Consider the following 21602-nt stretch of genomic DNA (forward strand, 5'->3'; position numbering starts at 1 on the left):
CCCGGGGAGTCCAGATGCTGCAGGATGAAGTGTAGGGCCATGTTGATGGCGTCATCTACAGACCTGTTGGCTCTGTATGCAAACTGCAGGGGGTCCAGGAGGGGGGCCGTGAGGGTCTTGAGATAGGAGAGAACCAGGCGCTCAAAAGACTTCATGACCACAGATGTCAGAGCCACGGGTCTGTAGTCATTTAGTCCAGTGATCCTAGGTTTCTTGGGGACAGGGATTATGGTAGAGGACTTGAAGCAGGCAGGCACATGACATGCGTTGAGTTGAAAATGCCAGAAAACACTGGGGCCAGCTCGTTTGCACAGTGTCTGAGGGTGGCAGGAGACACACCGTCTGGGCCGGGAGCTTTTCGAGCATTCAGACTCTTAAACTTCTTCCTCACACCTTCTTCATGAATATGAAGAGTTGTGGTGGGAGGAGGTGGTGTGAAATCCTCTTTTGTGTGGGGTGAGGAGGGGGGTGTTGTAGATAAAGTGTTTGAAGGTGGTGATGGCTCTATGGAGGGGGGAGAGGTGGGGGAATGAGTGTCCAAAGTGCCTCTATTGTTGGGGTCGTTGGAGGTGTGAAGGCTGCCTGATGGCTCGTCAAAACGGCAGTAAAAGTCGTTAAGGGTGTTGGCTAAGAGCAAGTCATCAGTGGAGTGGGGGGTTTTAGGCTTGTAGTTGGTGATATTCCTAAAACCTTTCCACACAGAGGCCGAGTCATTCTCTGAGATCTGCTGCTGCATCTTCTCAGAGTGCTGGTGTTTAGCAATGTCCACTTCTTTAGTGAACCTGTACTTGGCCTCTCTGTAGCAGTCCCTGTCTCCGCTTCTGAACGCCTTTCTCTTTTCCAGCCACAGCTTTTTGAGTTTAGGAGTAAACCAGGGTTTGTCATTGTTATAACTCACCCTGGTGCGTGATGGCACAATGCTGTCCTCACAGAAGTGGATATAGGAGGTGACAGTGTCCGTAAACTCGTCCAAGCTGTTAGAAGCAGCCTTCATTGTGTCCCAGTCTGTAGACTCCAAACACGTGCGAAGCTCCTCCACAGCCTCATTGCTCCACAGTTTTTTGGTCCTCACGACAGGTTTGGAGAGCTTCAGCCTCTGTCTGTACGCGGGGATTAGAAGGATCATGACATGGTCAGAAAGTCCGAGTGAAGCGCGGGGCACCGCACGATAGGCCCCGCTGATCGTGCTGTAACAGTGGTCTAATGTCCTCTCCTCTCTGGTCGGGCATTTAATATACTGCTTGTATTTGGGAAGCTCATGGCTCAGATTGGCTTTGTTAAAGTCCCCAAGAGCAATGATGAGAGAGTCCGGAAATGTCCGCTCCATATGCAGTATCTGCTCCGTGATTGCGCACTGAGCTGCCTGCGCATCCGCATCTGGCGGGATGTAAACAGCGGCCAGGATGAATGAAGCAAACTCCCGCGGAGAATAAAACGGTTTGCAGTGAATAAAAAGGTATTCCAGAGAGGAAGAGCAGTGCTGAGCAATCACTGTTTCATCTGTGCACCAGCCACACAGTTTTAGCGAACTATAGACCTACTTCCAAGCTCCCTTTACTTTCCAAGGTTTTAGAGAAAATTGTTTTTAGTCAACTGAAAGATTTTCTAGATGATAATGGCATCCAAATTTATTTGCCCCTGAAGCAGAAGGGTGGCATCTCCATAAAACCTCTCACAACATGCCTAGATGACATTAAAGCTTGGTTGGCTCTAAACTTTTTAAATTTTAATGAAAAGAAAACAGAGTGGTTGGTGTTTGGACCCAGTGGTCCCTGCGAGTCCTCCTCTGTAGATACGTGGGGGTCAGTCAGTCATTGCTCTCAAGTCTGCAGCTGGTTCAAAACGCTGCTTCATGACTCCTAACAGGAACTTTTAAAATAGAGCATATAACCCCTGTTCCAGCCTCACTGCACTGGCTCCCTGTGTCTTTTAGAGTTAATTTTAAAATTCTTATGTTCACAGTCTTGCCCCGCCTTACCTCTCTGAGCTTCTTCATCTCCACACACCCTGTCGGTCTCCCAGGTCAGCTGCCCCTGGAGGTACTGAGATCCAGGAGGAAGCTCAGAGGGGAGCGGGCCTTCTTTATCGTGGCTCCAAAATTATGGAATAATTTGCCCTTGCACGTTAGAGAGGCCCCTTCACTGTCCAATTTTAAATTGCGTCTTAAAACCCACTTTTATTCTTTGGCCTTTAACCTCAGTGAGACTTAATTTTCCCTTGAAATTAAATTATCGTACTTTCCGGACTACAAAGCGCACCTGAATATTAGCCGCACAAGCTAAAATCAGGGGAAAATCCTGTTTTGTACCTACATCAGCCGCACCTGACTAAAAGCCGCAGGTGCTTTAATGTTTGCTTCCCATATGTAAGAGAATATGCACAAAGGGGATTGTCAGGAAAGAGATGGCTGTTTGGGAACACATCCCTTGTATTAATATTTTGAAAAACAAGTTACCGGTACATATTTGCATAACTTTTTATGTACAAGTACCGGTAATTACAAGAACGAAACATGTACTGTGCTTTATAAACGAGTAACAAATGTAGTAGTACATAACAATAACCTACAGCACACCAGAAAAAACGATTCGGCCTACCTTTTAGGCTCAGGTGCAGTAACATGGCTTTAACAAGAAGAAAAGTCAGTCATTCACCACCATCTTTCTCTTCTTCCTGCGCACTAAAACCACCAAAGTCCTCTTCTCCAGTGTCGGCTTTCAAAACCAAAAAAATTCTCGTTGTCAGTGTTGGAGTCGAACACCCTCTGAAGGGCCGTGGCGGTGTCCTCATCTCCATCAAGCAGCAGTCCAGCCCTTTGAAATCTGTTGGTGATCGTGGATGTTTTCACACTTCTCCACTCTGTCAGATGTACAGTCCTTTTCGTTTCATAAATTTGTGACACCAGAATGGCCCACCTCTGAAATTTTTTATCTTCATTTCGTTGGCTTGTAGTCGGATCTGCACACCTGAAACACCTCACCCGTTTGCTCTTTACAATCATACCTTCATAGTACAAGACATCACAACACTTCTTGTTTTACTATGAAACACTATCAGAAAAGAAATAAACCTTTAAAAGTTATCACCCACATTTAAAAACATTATATTAAAAAAACAACAAATATGACTGAAAGTATTACATTTATAGTTGCAAGGTATTATCTCTGTATGAAATATTGAGTTCTATTTTTATTTTTTGAAAGCCTACACTGGCTGTTTTAGTGGAAGTACACGTATAGGTTAATGATACCTAGCCAATATAATCCACTCAAAATGCTCTACAACCTAACCTGACTAAATCTAGGCCAAGTGAGCTGATATTAGGTGATTTCAAAGACACATTTTACTCCAAGCTGAACCCATACAGCTATTATTTTAGCATGTATTGATTTCATTACTGATTTCATAACCAATTTGATTTGTGTACATTTGAACTAATGGAGCTCTGTAGAGTTAAGGATGCTGGGAATTCCTTTTTGTTTTTTTCAAAATATAGCCTTGAGGTTTACTTCTTGACCTCACCGATTCTTTGGATATCCCAACTGGAGGAGAGGCCGGGGCTGCCCTGTATCCCCCTCCTCAGTAGTTTTCCTCTAATTCTATTGTTTATCTGGCTGAGGCAGCTTTTACTCATTTTACGACAGGCAGACCCCCACTGTCAATACATTCTTCGATCCATACAGAGTTACACACCAAAGTTTATAGCTAAGCCAACTAATCTGCCACGTCAGAGGTCAGGGTTCAGCAACTTAATGTAATTCTTGAGAGCTTTAAGGTCGCATGAAATGCTCTGAGAACACAATGGGGTGAATAGCCGCATTGAGACCAGGAGGCCCAGGTTCGAATCCTGCTCAAACCCACTACTGTCCTTAAAACAGGGGTTGACTAAGCGTAGATGTAAGTGACTTTGCAAAATGTCCCAAATTTAGCAGCAGTGGTGCTGAACATGTTGCTAACAGCTCCACATTTTCCTCCCTCTGTACCTGGGTAGTTCCTGCAGCACCAAAGAAGTCCACCTGTCCCTTTCCTCACGTTGTTATGATTTCCTATTGTGTTTGACAAGGTTTGTGATCTTGCCACATGTGTCATGTACCACGTGTTGTCTGTTTCCATGAGTGTAGAAACTGCTTTAATTATCAAGCGAGTGAACCATGATGAGTGTCTACAGTTGTAGTTATGAAGCTAATAATTGGTGACATCCAATTTATTCTAAATTAGTAAGATGAGCAATGAGGTTGAACAAGGCACAAGCCTTAACCACTCAGGAGAGACAGAGCTTTTTGCTTTAGTTTTAATTTGACTTTATATTAAGACCGTCTATTCTTGTCTTGTGAATAAAAGAAACACACTGCTTAAGCACTCATGATAGTATATTTTGAAGGTGGATTTCAGTCCCTGACTATGTAAGACGACATGAATGAACGTACATTTCAAAATAAATCACAATGCATAAGCTACATTTCACAGTACACAAAATGTTACAGACACAGTAACAGCAAGAAGAATCTTTGCTTAGAGGGAAGTGTTTGGCTCTTAAAAGAGCCTTTGTTTTTGGTGAAGCAGAGCGCTTTGCGTTTACTTGGCCTTCACTGGCTTCTCGGTCTTCTTGGGCAGCAGCACAGCCTGGATGTTGGGCAGCACACCACCCTGAGCGATGGTGACTCCCCCCAATAGGGGGGGAGAGTCTCCTCAGTGGGCCTTTTGCTTGAAAACAGCAGGTAGTAGCTGGACCACTTAAAGGCAGAAGTACAACCACTCGGGGTAAAAGGTGCTCAACTTGGTAACAGCGGGAGGATGAAATAGCCCATGTAACTGGCTACATCTCATTGTTTTTGTTTGACTTTTAGAGAATCAGAGGAGCGCCTGAGGAGTAGGTTTCAGTGTCGTGGTGGTACGCTGAGTAGGCCGTAGTAGTGCTGGAGGAATATGTTCGCCCGCTGTAATTTCTCATCTTTCTCGCCAGCTCGTCTAATGGCGTCTGCTCCGACACTTTCACCTCTGGAAAATCACTGCTCATGAAGGTCCCATCCCTCCTGCTGTTATGATGCTGCCCGGTCGACAGGTAGCCCTTGTTCCTTTTGCCCTTCCGCGTGCTGATGCGGATGACCCCGTGCACCAGCTTGCACTCGGCCTCTTGATCCTCCAGGTTGTAGTCCTGAGCGATGCTGTAGATGAGCTCGCTGATCTCGTTGGTCTTGCGGGAGAAGGAGGAATCAGAGGTGCACTTGGCCAGCTGGTCAATCTGATGCAGGGCGTAAAGCTCCAGCAGCTTCTTGGTGATCAGAGAGTCAATGTCTTTGTCTCTCTGCTCATCCAAGTCGTAGTCTTCGTAGGATATAAGGCTGGTGCTGCTGACCGGCCGCTGGTTATCCCCTTTACCTGATGCGCGACCCCATTTGGGGTCAGCAACTGGGTACTTTACCTTCTGACCTGCTATGTGCACATCTGGGTAACGGAAACTGTCATTCAGGGGCAACCTGGGGGTCTTGGGCTGCTTATTATTGGGCTCCAAAGACATGCCAGGGGTTTTCACAGCTATGCCGTTAGGAGGTCGAGGGTCACCGACCGTTTTGGGGGTATGGTCTGTGGAGCTCTCGTTAACCCAGGGCTCCCGGGTGCCATAAAATCCACAGGTGAGAACAGAACAGATAAGAGCCTTACAGCTACTCCAGCCCATGGAGGCACAGGACTGCCTGCTGCTCGGCACGCTGTCTGCCGACCCCGGAATAAATCCTATTGTCTCTGAACCCCTTCCTGTGCCGTTTCGAGGGTGGCTTCTTCCTCGACCATACCTGCCCTCTGAATAGCGGGAGTGGTCACGTATTTGCTCCCCATGAGGATCCTTGTAGGAGTCTTGGCTGGTTGTGCTGTCCCTGGATATAGTCCGGTTGGTTCGATGGTTGTCCGCCCTAGAGCAAGAGTTGGGGTACTTGTGGCGTGGAGCCCCTGTGCTGTGGCCAGGCATGGCTCAAAAAGCTCCAAACGGAGAAAACAAAACCACCTACAGATTTTTAGGTTTGTGTACTTCAGCAAAGTTTGCAAACCCAAAACAGAGTCCGGCAGTCCGAGGGGAAAAACACAGCTCAGCAGCGTCGTTTGTCTTTCAGTGAAAGGACGTTTACAGTCTTGCGTTGCTGAGAGTCTCCCAATGTTTGGCTAGGTTCTTTTCTTCGTAGTATCGAGACTAAGAGAAAATGTGGCCCGATCAGCTCAAAGCCTCGCTTATATTTCCGCAGAGCGCGGGCGGATTAGTCACGCACCAATCGCAGAGAGGCTTGCGGCAGCGCGCAAATTCAATGCACTTTTCTCCAATGAGCAGCACACACCGAGGCGGGGCGATGCTACACGTGGAGCCCGTCACCAATCACGAGCCGGAGCGGCACCGCGTCACAGCCAGTCACACACTTTAAGAGCAGCGAGTCTCCTCTGTTCGCTACATTTTCTGCTCTTGTCACAGGGGGGGAAAGTGACGAAGAATGGCACGAACCAAGCAGACTGCTCGCAAGTCTACTGGCGGTAAAGCCCCCAGGAAGCAGCTGGCTACCAAGGCCGTCCGTAAGAGCGCCTCGGCCACCGGAGGCGTCAAGAAGCCCCACCGTTATAGGCCTGGTACCGTGGCTCTGCGAGAGATCCGCCGTTACCAGAAATCCACCGAGCTGCTGATCCGCAAGCTGCCCTTCCAGCGCCTGGTGCGCGAGATCGCTCAGGACTTCAAGACCGACCTGCGCTTCCAGAGACATCCAGCTGGCTCGCCGCATCCGCGGAGAGAGAGCTTAAGCTGCATGCTCTCCTACCAACAACGGCTCTTTTAAGAGCCACCTCACTCACTCACACCAAGAGCTCGCTCCTTTATTCTTAGTATAGTTTTTAAAATTGAATCTTATGCTCACACTTCAATCTTCATGCTGTTTCTATTCCTGAAATTACAGTTGGCATCAACATGGAATTCACTGACTTCAGTTACGAAATTTATATTTATTAAAGTAATTTTCAAAGAAACCTGTTAGTCACTTGAACTCAAGTTCACTCATAAAATGTGTCCTTCATAATAACGTTACAGGCTATGCTAGGCTTTAGCCCACATCAGTCTGAAATTGTATGTAACCATGAATAACGTGTTTTGGAAATTAACTGCACAACAGGCAGCACTATTAGTTCTCTCAGTCTCCCACAGTAGCATTTCCAATTTTGATTGAAACTGTCAGAGAAAATGGCATCCTCGAGCAGGCCAGGATATTAGTTTACAGAGGCTGTTAAAAGTATGTGTCTAACGTTAAAATGTTGGTGACACAATTTCATCCTAATGGTGCTGACATATTCATAGGGTTAATTTTTGAGACAAAATATCATGAGGTAGTCATGATTTTGCAAATATTCCACCTTGGAGTGCACTTTGCACAAATTGTTTTAATAATGGTGTAGTGGTGGAGTAATGGTGATACAAGAATCACAGGTGAAGTTGGATGATGACTTGGTGGTTCATGACTGTATTTGAAGCACATGTGTGACTGCATGTATGTGGAATGGCTCACTGTTATTCATCAGGTGACAGAGGCAGCTCTGCCATGTTGTAGCTCGGACAGAGGTGAAGAGGCGAGGTCACAGGTGACTGACTGATGATTTGGTGCTATAGATGAACTAGTATTTATTATCATGACAATTGTTAGGCTGCTGATGTAAATTGTTTCATTAGTGTATATTTGACAAAGAATCTGAATTGACATGTCTCACTTTTTATATGGCACGAATCCATGTGTTATTTTATCAGGTGGCAATATGTCCTAGTGCAGTCAGAGGGGAAGAGCCAGGCCCAAAGGTGAGGCACATCAAGCACACAATTTTAATCTGAGAATAAAACGCATGTACTGAGGCTGAAAGAAGCTTCAGTGCTCTCACAAGACTAAAAAGATGGCTAAGGTCAACAATGACTCAAATGAGATTAAACAATCCTGCTGTATGCCATGTCCACCAGGAGAGTCTGGACAGTATAGATGTAAAACAAATATGCCAGCAGTTTATCTCAGTTAACAAGAGGAGCAGGCGTGTGTTTGGCTCCTTCACATGCACATTGAGTTGTTGTGTGGGACACCAGTAGTCCATGTCTTTTGCTGTAACAGTAGTTCATGTTGAGAATAAAACATCCCAGCTCACTGATTTGATCGGGGCAATATTGTGCCTAAAATGTTGCATCGTTTTGCCGGTAATCGTAGCTAAGTGGTTTTATGGACAAAAACTACCAGGTTATTCAGTGTTCCCTTAGTGCTAATGTGTTAGAGATGTTGGTGCACTATAACTGAAGTAATGTTGTTAAGTCCTTAAAGTCATATTCTTTTATTGTCATGACTGTATTTGAAGCTATTTTTATGTTTGTATGATACCTGCAATCATGTATTTGCACGTGTACTGTTAAGTGATTCAGAGCCTGGATTACCAGTGGGCGAATGCATAAATAATCACGAACCACGGAATATCCCACCACCAGGGCACCCAGTCACCTCTACTTTAGGCCTTCAGAGTAAAAACACAACTTATTAATAGACCCGAAACGGGAAATCAAATACGTCCTCTGTGGTTAATCCGACTCCACAAACATACCAGTAGTACGAACAGCCTTAATCAACCAAAAATAAATATAAATAAATAAATAAATGAATCAAAATAGCAGCTACTATTTATAGTCGGACCATACAATTTGATTGGCCACAACCGATGATTAGCAATGCAATGTTAATCACGGATTTCACCCAGCTCAAAAATCACATTTACACAGCATACAGCAGAGTCAAGTACACTTGATGTGTGGACTTTATAACAGTTTTTAAATTGTGTTGATAGGCACGTGAAACCAGTTATGATTATATATATATATATATATATATATATATATATATATATATATATATATATATGCAATGTTTGTGTAGGAGCCATAATTGAATGTATTGAATTTTGATGATCACTGGGTTTTTATTTGTTTGGTTGTTATGGGAGTCACGTGGGTGCTAGCGGTGACATAAATGGGCGTTGTCAGTCTGTCATTCACTGGGTTTTGATTTTGACAGAGAGGAGGGCTGGGTAGCCGTAGTTTTTGTTGACCGCTGCACTACATGTTTCGCTTCGTTATATTAGAGCCTGTGACGTTGTAAGAGTCTGAATCAGGAGCTGATGATATTACTCTGTAAACTCTCAAAGCACTTTAATAAACAAGCAAACAATTCCACCTCTCGCATTATTGCGTAAAGTTGACAGCGCGTTAGGCAAATAGGCAGGCTCCAGCCCCGGCCTGTAGCGACTGTGGAAGTCGCTACATCTTTAGTCAACAAAAAACGGCATTCTGGAGAAGCAAGCCGCAAGCAGGATCAAAGAAATCAGATCAAGGAACCTGAAAGACGCCAAGTAAGTGCAGCGCATCTGTATGAGTGAGCCCAGCAGCACCGACACACCTGACGCAATTCTGAGGAGCGCAGGTAAGAATACCTGTGTATGTCTGGTTGTGGAAAAGGAAGCCACATTGTGCATTAGCGCTGAGATACTTCAAAAGGACACACTGAACGGAATGGAATGGATGTTGGTTAAATGTGCAACGTTTTGGCTGCGCTCTTGGAATGATGTCTGCGCTGCGTCTTATTAATTATGCTGCTTGGATGACGTTTAAATGGACAATTAAAGTGCCGTTACGTTGAAAGGATTTCATGGTCAAAGTCTATTGTGGCTTCCAGTGGATATGTTTTAATGGATGATCCCTTTGTGACTTTTACCCCCTGTGTGCCCCTCTGTGTATCTGTGAGCCCTCGTTTCTCCTCGTGTTTTATTCCACGTTTTCCCCAGCCCGTTATGTCTGTGCTCTCCCCGTGCTCCCTCTCTCCTCCTGTCTGCGCCTCTGTGTACTTCCTGTTTTACTTTGACAGTCTCCCGTCAGTATATGTCATGTTGTGTTGCTCCTGCCCTGTCTCGTTATGATTATCTGTGTCAGCTGTGTTCCCCATGTGCTCCCACCTCCCTCGTTAAATCTCTGTGTATTTATGTCTGCGTCTCCCTCTGTTCAGTGTCACATTCTCCCTCATTCATGGCCGTGTGTTTCTCTGTGTGCTAGTGTATTGCTTCCCAGTGTAGTTTCTTATCAGTTTGTTTCGTCGTTTCCCTCCAGCAATAAAGCTGTGTTATTGGGCATCTAACACGTATAATACATTATTGTGGTGTATGTCTCCCTATACTAATTGGTGCCAGAGTGAAGCAGCCTCCTGTTCCTCGTCATTACTTGCTTTAGCATGTGATACCTCACAATCATCCCTATTAAACCGGTCTTCCAACCCAGTTGTTACTGAAACATTAAAAATTTGACACTTTGGTTGGCTCACCCTCCCTCTTGCAATCCGATCTGCCACAATCACTTATTTGTTCCAGCAAAGATTGACTTAAGATTCTCTGTTTTAGAACATAAAGGTACTGATGATCTATACGTAAATGAGGTTTTTGCAAGTTTTAACGAACTAGTTACTTGCTTTAATTTCATTAAATCCGATTTTATACGGTACTTCCAGGAGCCAAAACTTTGTTAAAGGGTAAAAACTAGCTTCTCCACCTAGTGAATCTCTTTTAAACAGTACCAAGATGAAATGGGAGTCAGAACTCCATATGAGTTTTTCTGAGTTGTTGTGGGATGGAGCGGTAGGGGCCATTAATTTGTCTTGTAGTTGCGCCAGACTTTCATTAATACAATTTACAGTTTTCCACAGATTACACTTCTTTACACAGTAAAGAAAAACTGTCAACATTTTACCCAGATAAATTTGATGATAAATGTAACAGATGCTCACAGATACCTTGCAATCTTACTCATATGTCCTGGGCGTGCCCTAGGTTGTCTGAATTTTGGCATCAATTCTTCAAAATAATTTCAGATATATTGGGTATAAAATTGATTCCGACTCCACATATCGCTATATTTGGAAAACCACCAAATAACCTTCATACTACAACTATTCAAAATAACCTTATGGCCTTTGCTTCTCTCATCGCTAGAAAAATAATTTTGTTGTTGTGGAAATCATCTCAGCCACCATTAATTAAAGTGTGGCTACAGGATATCTTAGGACTCTTAAAATTGGAGAAGATAAAATTCTCCATCAGAGGCTCATCCAATAGATTTATTTTTTTTTTTACTCACTGGAAACCATTACTTAAATACTTAGAAAAGTAGAACTCTCTCTGTAGTCCACCATATGACAGTGTACAAATTGTTCTGCTATTCCCGGCAGTGGCTGTTCTACCTTATAAGAATGCTTTATTTAAAGATATTCCAGCATTATTAATTTGTTTCAACCGCTGAGCAGGGATTCAGTAATATTAATATTGTTACTACTCTTAATATTTAAGATTTATCAATATTTATTAATGTTAATATTAAACTATAAGGATACGCACTACTATCTTATTGTTGATTTCTTGTTCTTGCTTTTTTTTGTATATTTTGTATGGGTTAATTCATTTCCTCTGTAACATATTCATTTTTACATTATTGGGAGGGAGTGGGGGTATTCAGGTACTCATCCCATTTATGTTTTTTTTTTTTTATATGCTATAACAGTTTGGTATTGAAAAATAAAAGAAAACAAAGTGTAACCGGTTTTCCTTCCTCTGTGTCTGGCCATGACTGATTAGTCCCAGCTGTGTTCACACCTGTTACCCATCTCCTCGTTATCCTTCATGTGTGCCCTCTGTTCTTTGTCATGTTCTCCATAGTAGCTGTGCCATAGAGTGTCTTTCATGTTCTCTCAGTTATATCTGGTTATGAGTGCTTCAGTTGCCAAGATCTGAGTTCAAGTTTATCTTTTGTTTGCTTCTTTTAGTGTTTTGTCTTGTACTTTGCTTTATGTAATTACTATATCAAAAAAAGCTGCCTCTTTAAGTTAATATTGTCTCAGAGTCCTGTATTTGGGCCCTACTCTAGCCTCCAGCACAGCTCACCATGACACTTAAACTGTGTTTTGTCTGCTGAGCTGATCTTGAATGATCAACTCTCACAACCAATTTGGTCTTTTATAATTACAACAAAACAAAAGTCCTGCCAATGTCACAAAAAAGGAGGGAGAGATACCTGATAAAAATCAGTTCTGCCCAAATTTCATTAGAACATTGACTTTGCGACAAGAGGGGACAGCATGTTAGACCTTGTTTACTCAAACATTCAGCATACAAGGCTTCACCCCTCCCCCAGATTGGACAATCTTAAATACACCACTGATCTATGCATCAAAACTACAAAAATCACCCGAGTACCAAAGAAGTGCCACTGTTTCCTGCTTCAATGACTACCGGCTGGTGACACTTACACCCATCATCGCAAAGTGCTTTGAGAGGCTGGTATTGAGGCACATGAAAACTCACCTTCCACCAAATCTGGAGCTGCTACAGTTTGCCTACTGCCCAAACCGCTCCAGAAATCATGCCATCTCGTCTGCTGTTCACCTTTCTCTCTCCCATCTCAACAAAAAGGACACGTATGCCAGATAGCTGTTTAATGACTTCAGCTCAGCATTCAACACTGTCATTCCCCAGAGGCTGGTAAAGAAGTTGGACCTACTGGGAATAAACATCACTCTCTGCAACTGGATCTTGGACTTCCTAACTGACAGGTCCCAGTCTGTCTCCATAGGAAATAACACAGACTGAGTACAGGATCAGCACAGGGCTGTGTGCTTAGTCCACTGCTGTTCACCTTGCTAACACATGACTGTACTGCACAGTACAGCTCAAATCACATGATCAAGTTTTCAGATGACACAACAGTGGTGGGTCTCATCACCAACAACAATGAGTCTAAATACAGAGAGAAGGTACAGCAGTCTGTCTTCTGGTGTGGTTCCTGCAAGTTTCAAACATGCACTAGTGCAGCCACTGCTTAAGAAACCTGGCCTTGATCACACAGTTTTAGCGAACTATAGGCCTACTTCCAAGCTCCCTTTACTTTCCAAGGTTTTAGAGAAAATTGTTTTTAGTCAACTGAAAGATTTTCTAGATGATAATGGCATCCAAATTTATTTGCCCCTGAAGCAGAAGGGTGGCATCTCCATAAAACCTCTCACAACATGCCTAGATGACATTAAAGCTTGGTTGGCTCTAAACTTTTTAAATTTTAATGAAAAGAAAACAGAGTTGTTGGTGTTTGGACCCAGTGGTCCCTGCGAGTCCTTCTCTGTAGATTTGGGACCCCTGGAAGTTTATTTTAAACCTGTTGTTACTGATCGTGGTTTTAAGTTGGATGGTGATTTTAAATTGGACAACCAAATCAGAGCAGTGGTGAAGTCCAGTTTTTATCATTTAAGGCGACTGGCAAGAGTAAAATCTTTTCTTTCAAGGCAGCACCTTGAAACAGTGATCCATGCTTTTATTTCTTCGCGCCTGGACTACTGTAACGCACTTTACGTGGGGGTCAGTCAGTCATTGCTCTCAAGTCTGCAGCTGGTTCAAAACGCTGCTTCATGACTCCTAACAGGAACTTTTAAAATAGAGCATATAACCCCTGTCCCAGCCTCACTGCACTGGCTCCCTGTGTCTTTTAGAGTTAATTTTAAAATTCTTATGTTCAGTCTTGCCCCGCCTTACCTCTCTGAGCTTCTTCATCTCCACACACCCTGTCGGTCTCCCAGGTCAGCTGACCAGCTGCCCCTGGAGGTACTGAGATCCAGGATGAAGCTCAGAGGGGAGCGGGCCTTCTTTATCGTGGCTCCAAAATGATGGAATAATTTGCCCTTGCACGTTAGAGAGGCCCCTTCACTGTCCAATTTTAAATTGCGTCTTAAAACCCACTTTTATTCTTTGGCCTTTAACCTCAGTGAGACTTAATTTCCCCTTGAAATTAAATTATCGTACTTTCCGGACTACAAAGCGCACCTGAATATTAGCCTCACAAGCTAAAATCAGGGGAAAATCCTGTTTTGTACCTACATCAGCTGCACCTGACTAAAAGCCGCAGGTGCTTTAATGTTTACTTACCATATGTAAGAGAATATGCACAAAGGGGATTGTCAGGAAAGAGATGGCTGTTTGGGAACACATCCCTTGTATTAATATTTTGAAAAAGAAGTTACCGGTACATATTTGCACAACTTTTTATGTACAAGTACCGGTAATTACAAGAACGAGTAACAAATGTAGTAGTACATAACAATAACCTACAGCACACCAGAAAAAACGATTCGGCCTACCTTTTAGGCTCAGGTGCAGTAACATGGCTTTAACAAGAAGAAAAGTCAGTCATTCACCACCATCTTTCTCTTCTTCCTGCGCACTAAAACCACCAAAGTCCTCTTCTCCAGTGTCGGCTTTCAAAACCAAAAAAATTCTCGTTGTCAGTGTTGGAGTCGAACACCCTCTGAAGGGCCGTGGCGGTGTCCTCATCTCCATCAAGCAGCAGTCCAGCCCTTTGAAATCCGTTGGTGATCGTGGATGTTTTCACACTTCTCCACTCTGTCAGATGTACAGTCCTTTTCGTTTCATAAATTTGTGACACCAGAATGGCCCACCTCTGAAATTTTTTATCTTCATTTCGTTGGTTTGTAGTCGGATCTGCACACCTGAAACACCTCACCCGTTTGCTCTTTACAATCATACCTTCATAGTACAAGACATCACAACACTTCTTGTTTTTACTATGAAACACTATCAGAAAAGAAATAAACCTTTAAAAGTTATCACCCACATTTAAAAACATTATATTAAAAAAACAACAAACATGACTGAAAGTATTACATTTATAGTTGCAAGGTATTATCTCTGTATGAAATATTGAGTTCTATTTTTATTTTTTGAAAGCCTATACTGGCTGTTTTAGTGGAAGTACACGTATAGGTTAATGATACCTAGCCAATATAATCCACTCAAAATGCTCTACAACCTTACCTGAATAAATCTAGGCCAAGTGAGCTGATATTAGGTGATTTCAAAGACACATTTTACTCCAAGCTGAACCCATACAGCTATTATTTTAGCATGTATTGATTTCATTACTGATTTCATAACTGTCAGAGTATTTTTGCTTTTAAAGGTTTTATTATTCATATAATAATCAGCTAAGAGTGTTTATATTTCTGTTCTGTACTCAACCAGCTGCATATTTTAATTGCTGGCTCCCTACTTTATAACGGAAACTGCTTGCCTTCACATTATCAGTCTTTGCCTTCACATTGTCACTGTTTGCCTTCACACTAGCAGGAAACCGCCACCCACGAGTAAGAAACAACCTTGTAGAGAACACGAAGTTTTTTGATAAACCACACCTGTTTTCTTGACAAGATAAGGATGATATTTCCTTTTTTGTATGCTTCATGATGTGTATAAATAAAGCCAGACTGCACCAAGGAGGTGTGTGAGTCTCTCCCTGAGTCTCTCATCCGTGCACGTTTAAAACTGCTCTAAGTGTCTGAGTGATATTTCATTGCATCTGAGTACTTTGATAATAAAATATCTTTAACATTTAATTGGTCCTTCTGAGCCGGAGTGGACATTGATATTTTTTCAATGCTCCAATAGGAGACCTTCGTCAAGTCCTGACGTCGTGAGAAGCCCACGCTGTCGACTCCTCTCCAGGCAGAGGATAAAGTCCAGAGACGTGACGTTCGGGTTCTGGCCAGCGTTCTTATAAGAGGTCCACGACTTCAGGGGTTGATGAAGGAAACCAAAGCAACCACACAATAACTCAGGTGAATATTTAGCACTCACTCACATCTTGCGCAAAACGACTGAGGCAACCTGTGGTCTGTACATTAAATAGTTTCCCGTCAATGTATGACAGATTAATTAAGTAACATTCTCGTCTGAAAAAGGACTGGTAGAGGTTACAGCTCGCCTGAAAAAGGGCTTGGAGCAAGTTTAATGTCAAAATACGACAGGATAGTAACATTCTCGTCTGAAAAAGGACTCGTAGAGGTTACGAAGCAGCTCGCCTGAAAGAGGGCTTGGAGCAATGTAGAAAGACACAGTGTTGCCCAGAATAAAAAACTCATTACGCGTATAATCTGTTGTTTTACTGTTTTGTTGGTGGAGTAAGTTGATTTTACAGCACATTAAGGAGGCTGAACTACTCCACCGAATTGTTTACCGTTGGTTGCTCGAGTTCTGGTGGAACGGGAAAAGGTTGTGTTTCATCACATAAAATTGACACCGCTTTCAAGGCTAGCTTGAAAGTAGAAGGCCGTGTCAATAGCCTCTCCCATTCCTCGTGCCAGAGAAAGCACCACGGGTGTGTATGTGTGTGTGTAAACGTAAATATATCTATGAGCTAATAAAAATAATAAGAAAGAAAAATGGGTAATAAATCAACAAAACTCACTGCTGACGAGCAGTGGCTAGAGAAAAAAATGTCCAGGCGCCGGACAAACTGCAGTGACTGATAAAACCCTTATTAAGTGAAAACTAGAGATCAAAGTAGTTTAAAAAGGTTGGAAACAGACCTCAACGAATAGATATAAATATAAGAAGTACAAAAATAAAATAAATAAAGACAAAATTACATTAGAACTTATTTTTAATGTATTGAAACTAATAATAGGAAGGATAACAACCTGTAAACTTATATTAACAATGAAACATAGTTGGCAAGACGTTCATGCCCAGAATGTATAAAATAAATAAAAGGAAATAATTCACACGAAAACCTTTTAAAGAAAATAGAGAGATGCATAAGGTACATTAAGGCTGTGTCATTGGTCAGCCAAGGAAAGTGTGTGAAAAGGTAAATGTCTCCAGCTTGGGAAAAGGTGAAGCTGCAGATCACCCGAAGCCCTTGATGGACACAAAATAAAATATAAAATATATAATAATAAATTGCTTGGTTAGACATGCAACAGAAAGAATGAAAGTGACCGAAGGTTGGATCTGAGATGAGGCAAACAGAAGACCAGTCTAAAAAGTAGGCACAAACCTGTTCAGAGAAGAAGCAAATTTGTACAGATTGGATGAATTCTAAGTTATCTGTTTGCTGAGTAAGATGATCCCAACTATTAAATTGGCTCAGTAGTAGTATAGTAATATACACTTTTATATACACTGATAAAATGTTGTAATATACTGTTGTTATTATATGGAAAGAAAAAGATGATAATAATAAGAAGTAACCTAGTCAGTATGATGTGAGATGGACAATTGTTATGAAGTAGTCTGCATCAAGCTTAAGGTTTGCTCAAACTCAGTATAATGACATAGGAGATGAAGAAAATAAAGGAAATATCTAAACTACTTAGGTGCATAGAGGCACTTGACATGCTTGAAAACCTGGATAAAATATTACTGAGATATAGAGCACATCTATAGTAACAACTAATAAGCCAAACCCTGTAGACAACAGCTAAAGTTACAGGATTGTGAAGCTGAATTAAATATGTGGACACCGCTAAGTTGATGAGCATGTTACACATTTTCTTTTATTTTTTTATTTATTTGTTTTTAGAGCAGAAACTGCATAAAAGCCAACACATGCAGCTGTCTGTGAGCTCAGTTTTCCCTCACATGTCTGCTCTGTTTCAGTAGCAGCATTTTTCTTTTTGGGTCCTGACTCATGTATGTTTTCGGTTTTGTTTGATTATTTTATTTTGTTGATTTGGAAACAAATTTGTGACAATACTTGTTTAAAATATGTAAGATGTGTGAGATGTGTGAATTCTTTGAAAAACTAGAAATTATCTAAAAATGCCTCAAGTGAGAATGTAATGTTCCATCTATAGAGAAGAAAAAAAAAAATCTTGCTGGAAGTGATCACCTTGCCAAAACAATTGGCACTGTGCACATGTGGAGCACATCAAAAAGACAATTATATTGTCACAAAAGGAAATAATTTTGCAGAACAAGCAGCAAAACAGGCTGCAAACAATCGGCAGAGCTACTAGAAACCAACTACTGCCTACAAATACCACTTGATGTACTAAAAACCGAACAACAAGCTGCAACAATCACTGAACAAAACAAGTGGCTGAAATGTGGAGTAAACTGAAAGATGACTTAATGGTCTGTGATGGAAAACCTATATTAACAGAGTCATTACACAGGACAGCGGTTGTAGTGACACATGAGGTAAACACCTGTGTCAACAGGAGGGAGATATAGTATAGATAAACAATGCAATACACACTATAAATTTTGAAACTTTAGCGAATAATTTGTAAGAACATGCCTATTCTGTCAAAAAACAAAAAACAAAAAAAAACAACACAACTCACAAGGAAACCCACATGGATTTTATTGAACTTAACGAATGCCAAGCATCAAGATATGCTCTAGTAATTATAGATGTATTTTCAAAATGGCCAGAAATCTATCCAGTAAAAAGAGCAGATGCAATATCAGTGGCAAAGTGTTTATGCAATCACTTCATCCCCACATATGGCATTCCCAGTCTGATAAGGTCAGACAATGGAACACATTTTGTTAATGACATCATCAGCAAAGTCTCTGAAGCTCTAGGATTTAGCATCAAACATCACTGTGCATATCACCCACAAAGCGCAGGATTAGTGGAAAGAACTAACGGCACAATAAAACAGAGATTAAGAAAATGCATGGAAGAAACAGGAAGACCATGGCCTGAATGTCTAGGCCTAGTAAAGATGTGGATGAGAATAACACAAGGTTCTCAGAAACTTACACCTTTTGAAATCATCCACGGGAGAGCGTTTCCATTGCCAATTACCAGTGAACCTATTAATAAATCAATAAGGGAAACTACCCTAGCAGAATGGATGACTAAACTGTTTGAAAATAAAGAGATTGTGTTAAACAACCAACTGCCGAGTGATTTCTCTCCAGTGTCTTGCAGGTTACAACCAGGTGATTGGATCCTGATCAAAGTACTCCAGAGAAAGAATTGGAGTTCACCAAGGTGGGAGGGCCCATACCAAGTCCTACTTACCACACCCACCGCCTGCAAAATAGCAGAAAGACCATCTTGGATCCACCACAGCCACTGTAAAAAAGTGAGTGACAATCCAGACGCTTAGACGCCGGCTCCCCTGGCTTCTAGGTGATCTATTGGTGAAGGGAAGGGCTGATTGGGTATATCCCGCCCTTTTTTTACTTCTCGCCAATAGTCTACTCACCAGAAGTCTAGGTGTGCCTGGTCATCATGAAGACACTTGTCCTCCTAGTGGCCAGCATTGCGCTCCTAGTGAGCCTACTAACACTCACCCAGATGAGAGGAAATAAACAACACCACCTGCAAAAAAGATGGACACATGATAATTCGCATCTACGTGACCTGAACCAAGACCATAACCACCCATGGATGAACAACGCGTGGTATAGATATGTGTATGATAGAACACGCACCGACAACAGCACGGAATGCTATGTATGTTCACATATGCCAACAACAGCCGTACACGCAACAATATATGGAAAGGCACCTGAACTTGACGAAGCGATGTGTGTGTTCAACAAAGCAACAACTGGAAATTGCACACGCAGAGATTTGATGGCAACAGGACTGACCCTAAAAGGTCAAAGCACAAAGAAAGAAGACCTAATTCCATGGTGTAGTGACACAGACGTCAAACGTGTCACGAAACCACTTTCACAACGACGTATCCTAATTGAACAGACAACCCCTTGTGCCTACAATCTGACGAACTGGAACTACACCTGCAACGAAAAACATTGGGTAAACGTCAAAGCCAACAACACAAAAAACAAATCATTCGCCATAGTTTTGCCGCCGGACATACAGCACCCAATGTGTTTCAACTTCTCCGATGGAAACAGGAAACTTGGACGAAACCGCAACTGCACACAGACACTTGACCTGACCCAATCCAAAGGAATACACACCTTCAAAAATTGAACTTTCTGGGTCCAGGGAGCCGCTTGGGCCTGCGGGCCTAAAACCTACTTCATGCTCCCACCGAACTCCACCGGTCTGTGTGCACCAGTACTAATTTCAGACCACACCTTCAAGATCACAGCAGAGACACACACGTCAAGAGCAAAACGTGAAGTTGCTGAAGTCACTGAAGTAATGCCACATGACTCAATCTATGGATCAGATGTGCCCAAGAACTTCAAACTATGGACTGATGGTCAGAAAGTCCTCCACTCCTTGTTCCCTTGGGTAGGAGTTGGGAAAAACATGCTGAGGATCGAGACACTTGACTATCGATTTGGACTGTTCCTAAATGCTTCAATGAAAATCAACAAAGCGCAAAATGAAGAACTCGACGCAATACGCATTGTAGTGATGCAACACAGAGTCGCACTAGACATGATTCTAGCTGAAAAAGGAGGTTTGTGTGTATTGTTTGACACTACATGTTGTACATACATCCCAGACAACATACACTCACAAAACATGACCGACGCTTTGAACACCTTGAGAAAGATTGAAGATGCTGAACAACAAGACTATGTCACAAGCACTGATGATTGGTTGACATGGTTACTAGGTGGTTCATGGAAGTCCCTTCTGATTAAAGGACTTGTTGGAATAGCATGTTTGCTTTTACTGTTATGTGTTTTCACAACATGTGTAGTACCCTGTCTGAAGAAAATGGTATCAAACATGGTGACAACTTCTATCAATGCTTATGTGATGATGTCTCAAATGGAAGAAATTTTGAAAGATGATCCATACAGTAATGTTTAGTTTAATTGAACACAGGACTGTTTTATGACGTTCAAACCGAAAATGTTTAGACAAGAGGTTATGAACTGACAAAAATAACAGTACTGTCATGTGAGAAATCTAAACAACAGGAGGGAATGTCAGAGTATTTTTGCTTTTAAAGGTTTTATTATTCATATAATAATCAGCTAAGAGTGTTTATATTTCTGTTCTGTACTCAACCAGCTGCATATTTTAATTGCTGGCTCCCTACTTTATAACGGAAACTGCTTGCCTTCACATTATCAGTCTTTGCCTTCACATTGTCACTGTTTGCCTTCACACTAGCAGGAAACCGCCACCCACGAGTAAGAAACAACCTTGTAGAGAACACGAAGTTTTTTGATAAACCACACCTGTTTTCTTGACAAGATAAGGATGATATTTCCTTTTTTGTATGCTTCATGATGTGTATAAATAAAGCCAGACTGCACCAAGGAGGTGTGTGAGTCTCTCCCTGAGTCTCTCATCCGTGCACGTTTAAAACTGCTCTAAGTGTCTGAGTGATATTTCATTGCATCTGAGTACTTTGATAATAAAATATCTTTAACAATAACCAATTTGATTTGTGTACATTTGAACTAAAGGAGCTCTGTAGAGTTAAGGATGCTGGGAATTCCTTTTTTTTTTTCAAAATATAGCCTTGAGGTTTACTTCTTGACCTCACCGATTCTTTGGATATCCCAGCTGGAGGAGAGTTCGGGGCTGCCCTGTATCCCCCTCCTCAGTAGTTTTCCTCTAATTCTATTGTTTATCTGGATGAGGCAGCTTTTACTCATTTTACGACAGGCAGACCCCCACTGTCAATACATTCTTCGATCCATACAGAGTTACACACCAAAGTTTATAGCTAAGCCAACTAATCTGCCACGTCAGAGGTGAGGGTTCAGCAACTTAATGTAATTCTTGAGAGCTTTAAGGTCGCATGAAATGCTCTGAGAACACAATGGGATGAATA

General features: G+C 42.2%; 2 protein-coding genes and 1 long non-coding RNA gene across 3 annotated transcripts; 2 read left to right on the forward strand and 1 right to left on the reverse strand.

Annotated features, from left to right (window-relative positions):
• Positions 1–3984: 3984 nt before the first annotated feature.
• Positions 3985–6142, reverse strand: LOC113018197 (keratinocyte differentiation factor 1-like). The gene has a single exon (XM_026161259.2). The coding sequence runs from the start codon at positions 5963–5965 to the stop codon at positions 4844–4846; it is 1122 nt and encodes a 373-aa protein (XP_026017044.2). The 5' UTR covers positions 5966–6142; the 3' UTR covers positions 3985–4843.
• Positions 6143–6427: 285 nt separating this feature from the next.
• Positions 6428–6859, forward strand: LOC113018218 (histone H3-7-like). The gene is given in 2 exon segments (XM_080299925.1): positions 6428–6734; positions 6737–6859. Coding segments are annotated over 2 exon segments (381 nt in total). The 5' UTR covers positions 6428–6476.
• Positions 6860–15022: 8163 nt separating this feature from the next.
• On the forward strand, positions 15023–21082 carry LOC145425517 (uncharacterized). Its single transcript, XR_013906228.1, has 2 exons — positions 15023–15701; positions 18799–21082. It is a non-coding gene; the product is annotated as an uncharacterized LOC145425517 (long non-coding RNA).
• Positions 21083–21602: the final 520 nt, after the last annotated feature.

Source organism: Astatotilapia calliptera, chromosome 3 (genome assembly GCF_964374335.1).
Source record: "Astatotilapia calliptera chromosome 3, fAstCal68.1, whole genome shotgun sequence".
Taxonomy (NCBI): domain Eukaryota; kingdom Metazoa; phylum Chordata; class Actinopteri; order Cichliformes; family Cichlidae; genus Astatotilapia; species Astatotilapia calliptera.

Excerpts from the sequence above, each read along its gene's own strand:
- LOC113018197 (XM_026161259.2), bottom strand. The coding sequence starts at position 5,965 with ATGCCTGGCCACAGCACAGGGGCTCCACGCCACAAGTACCCCAACTCT.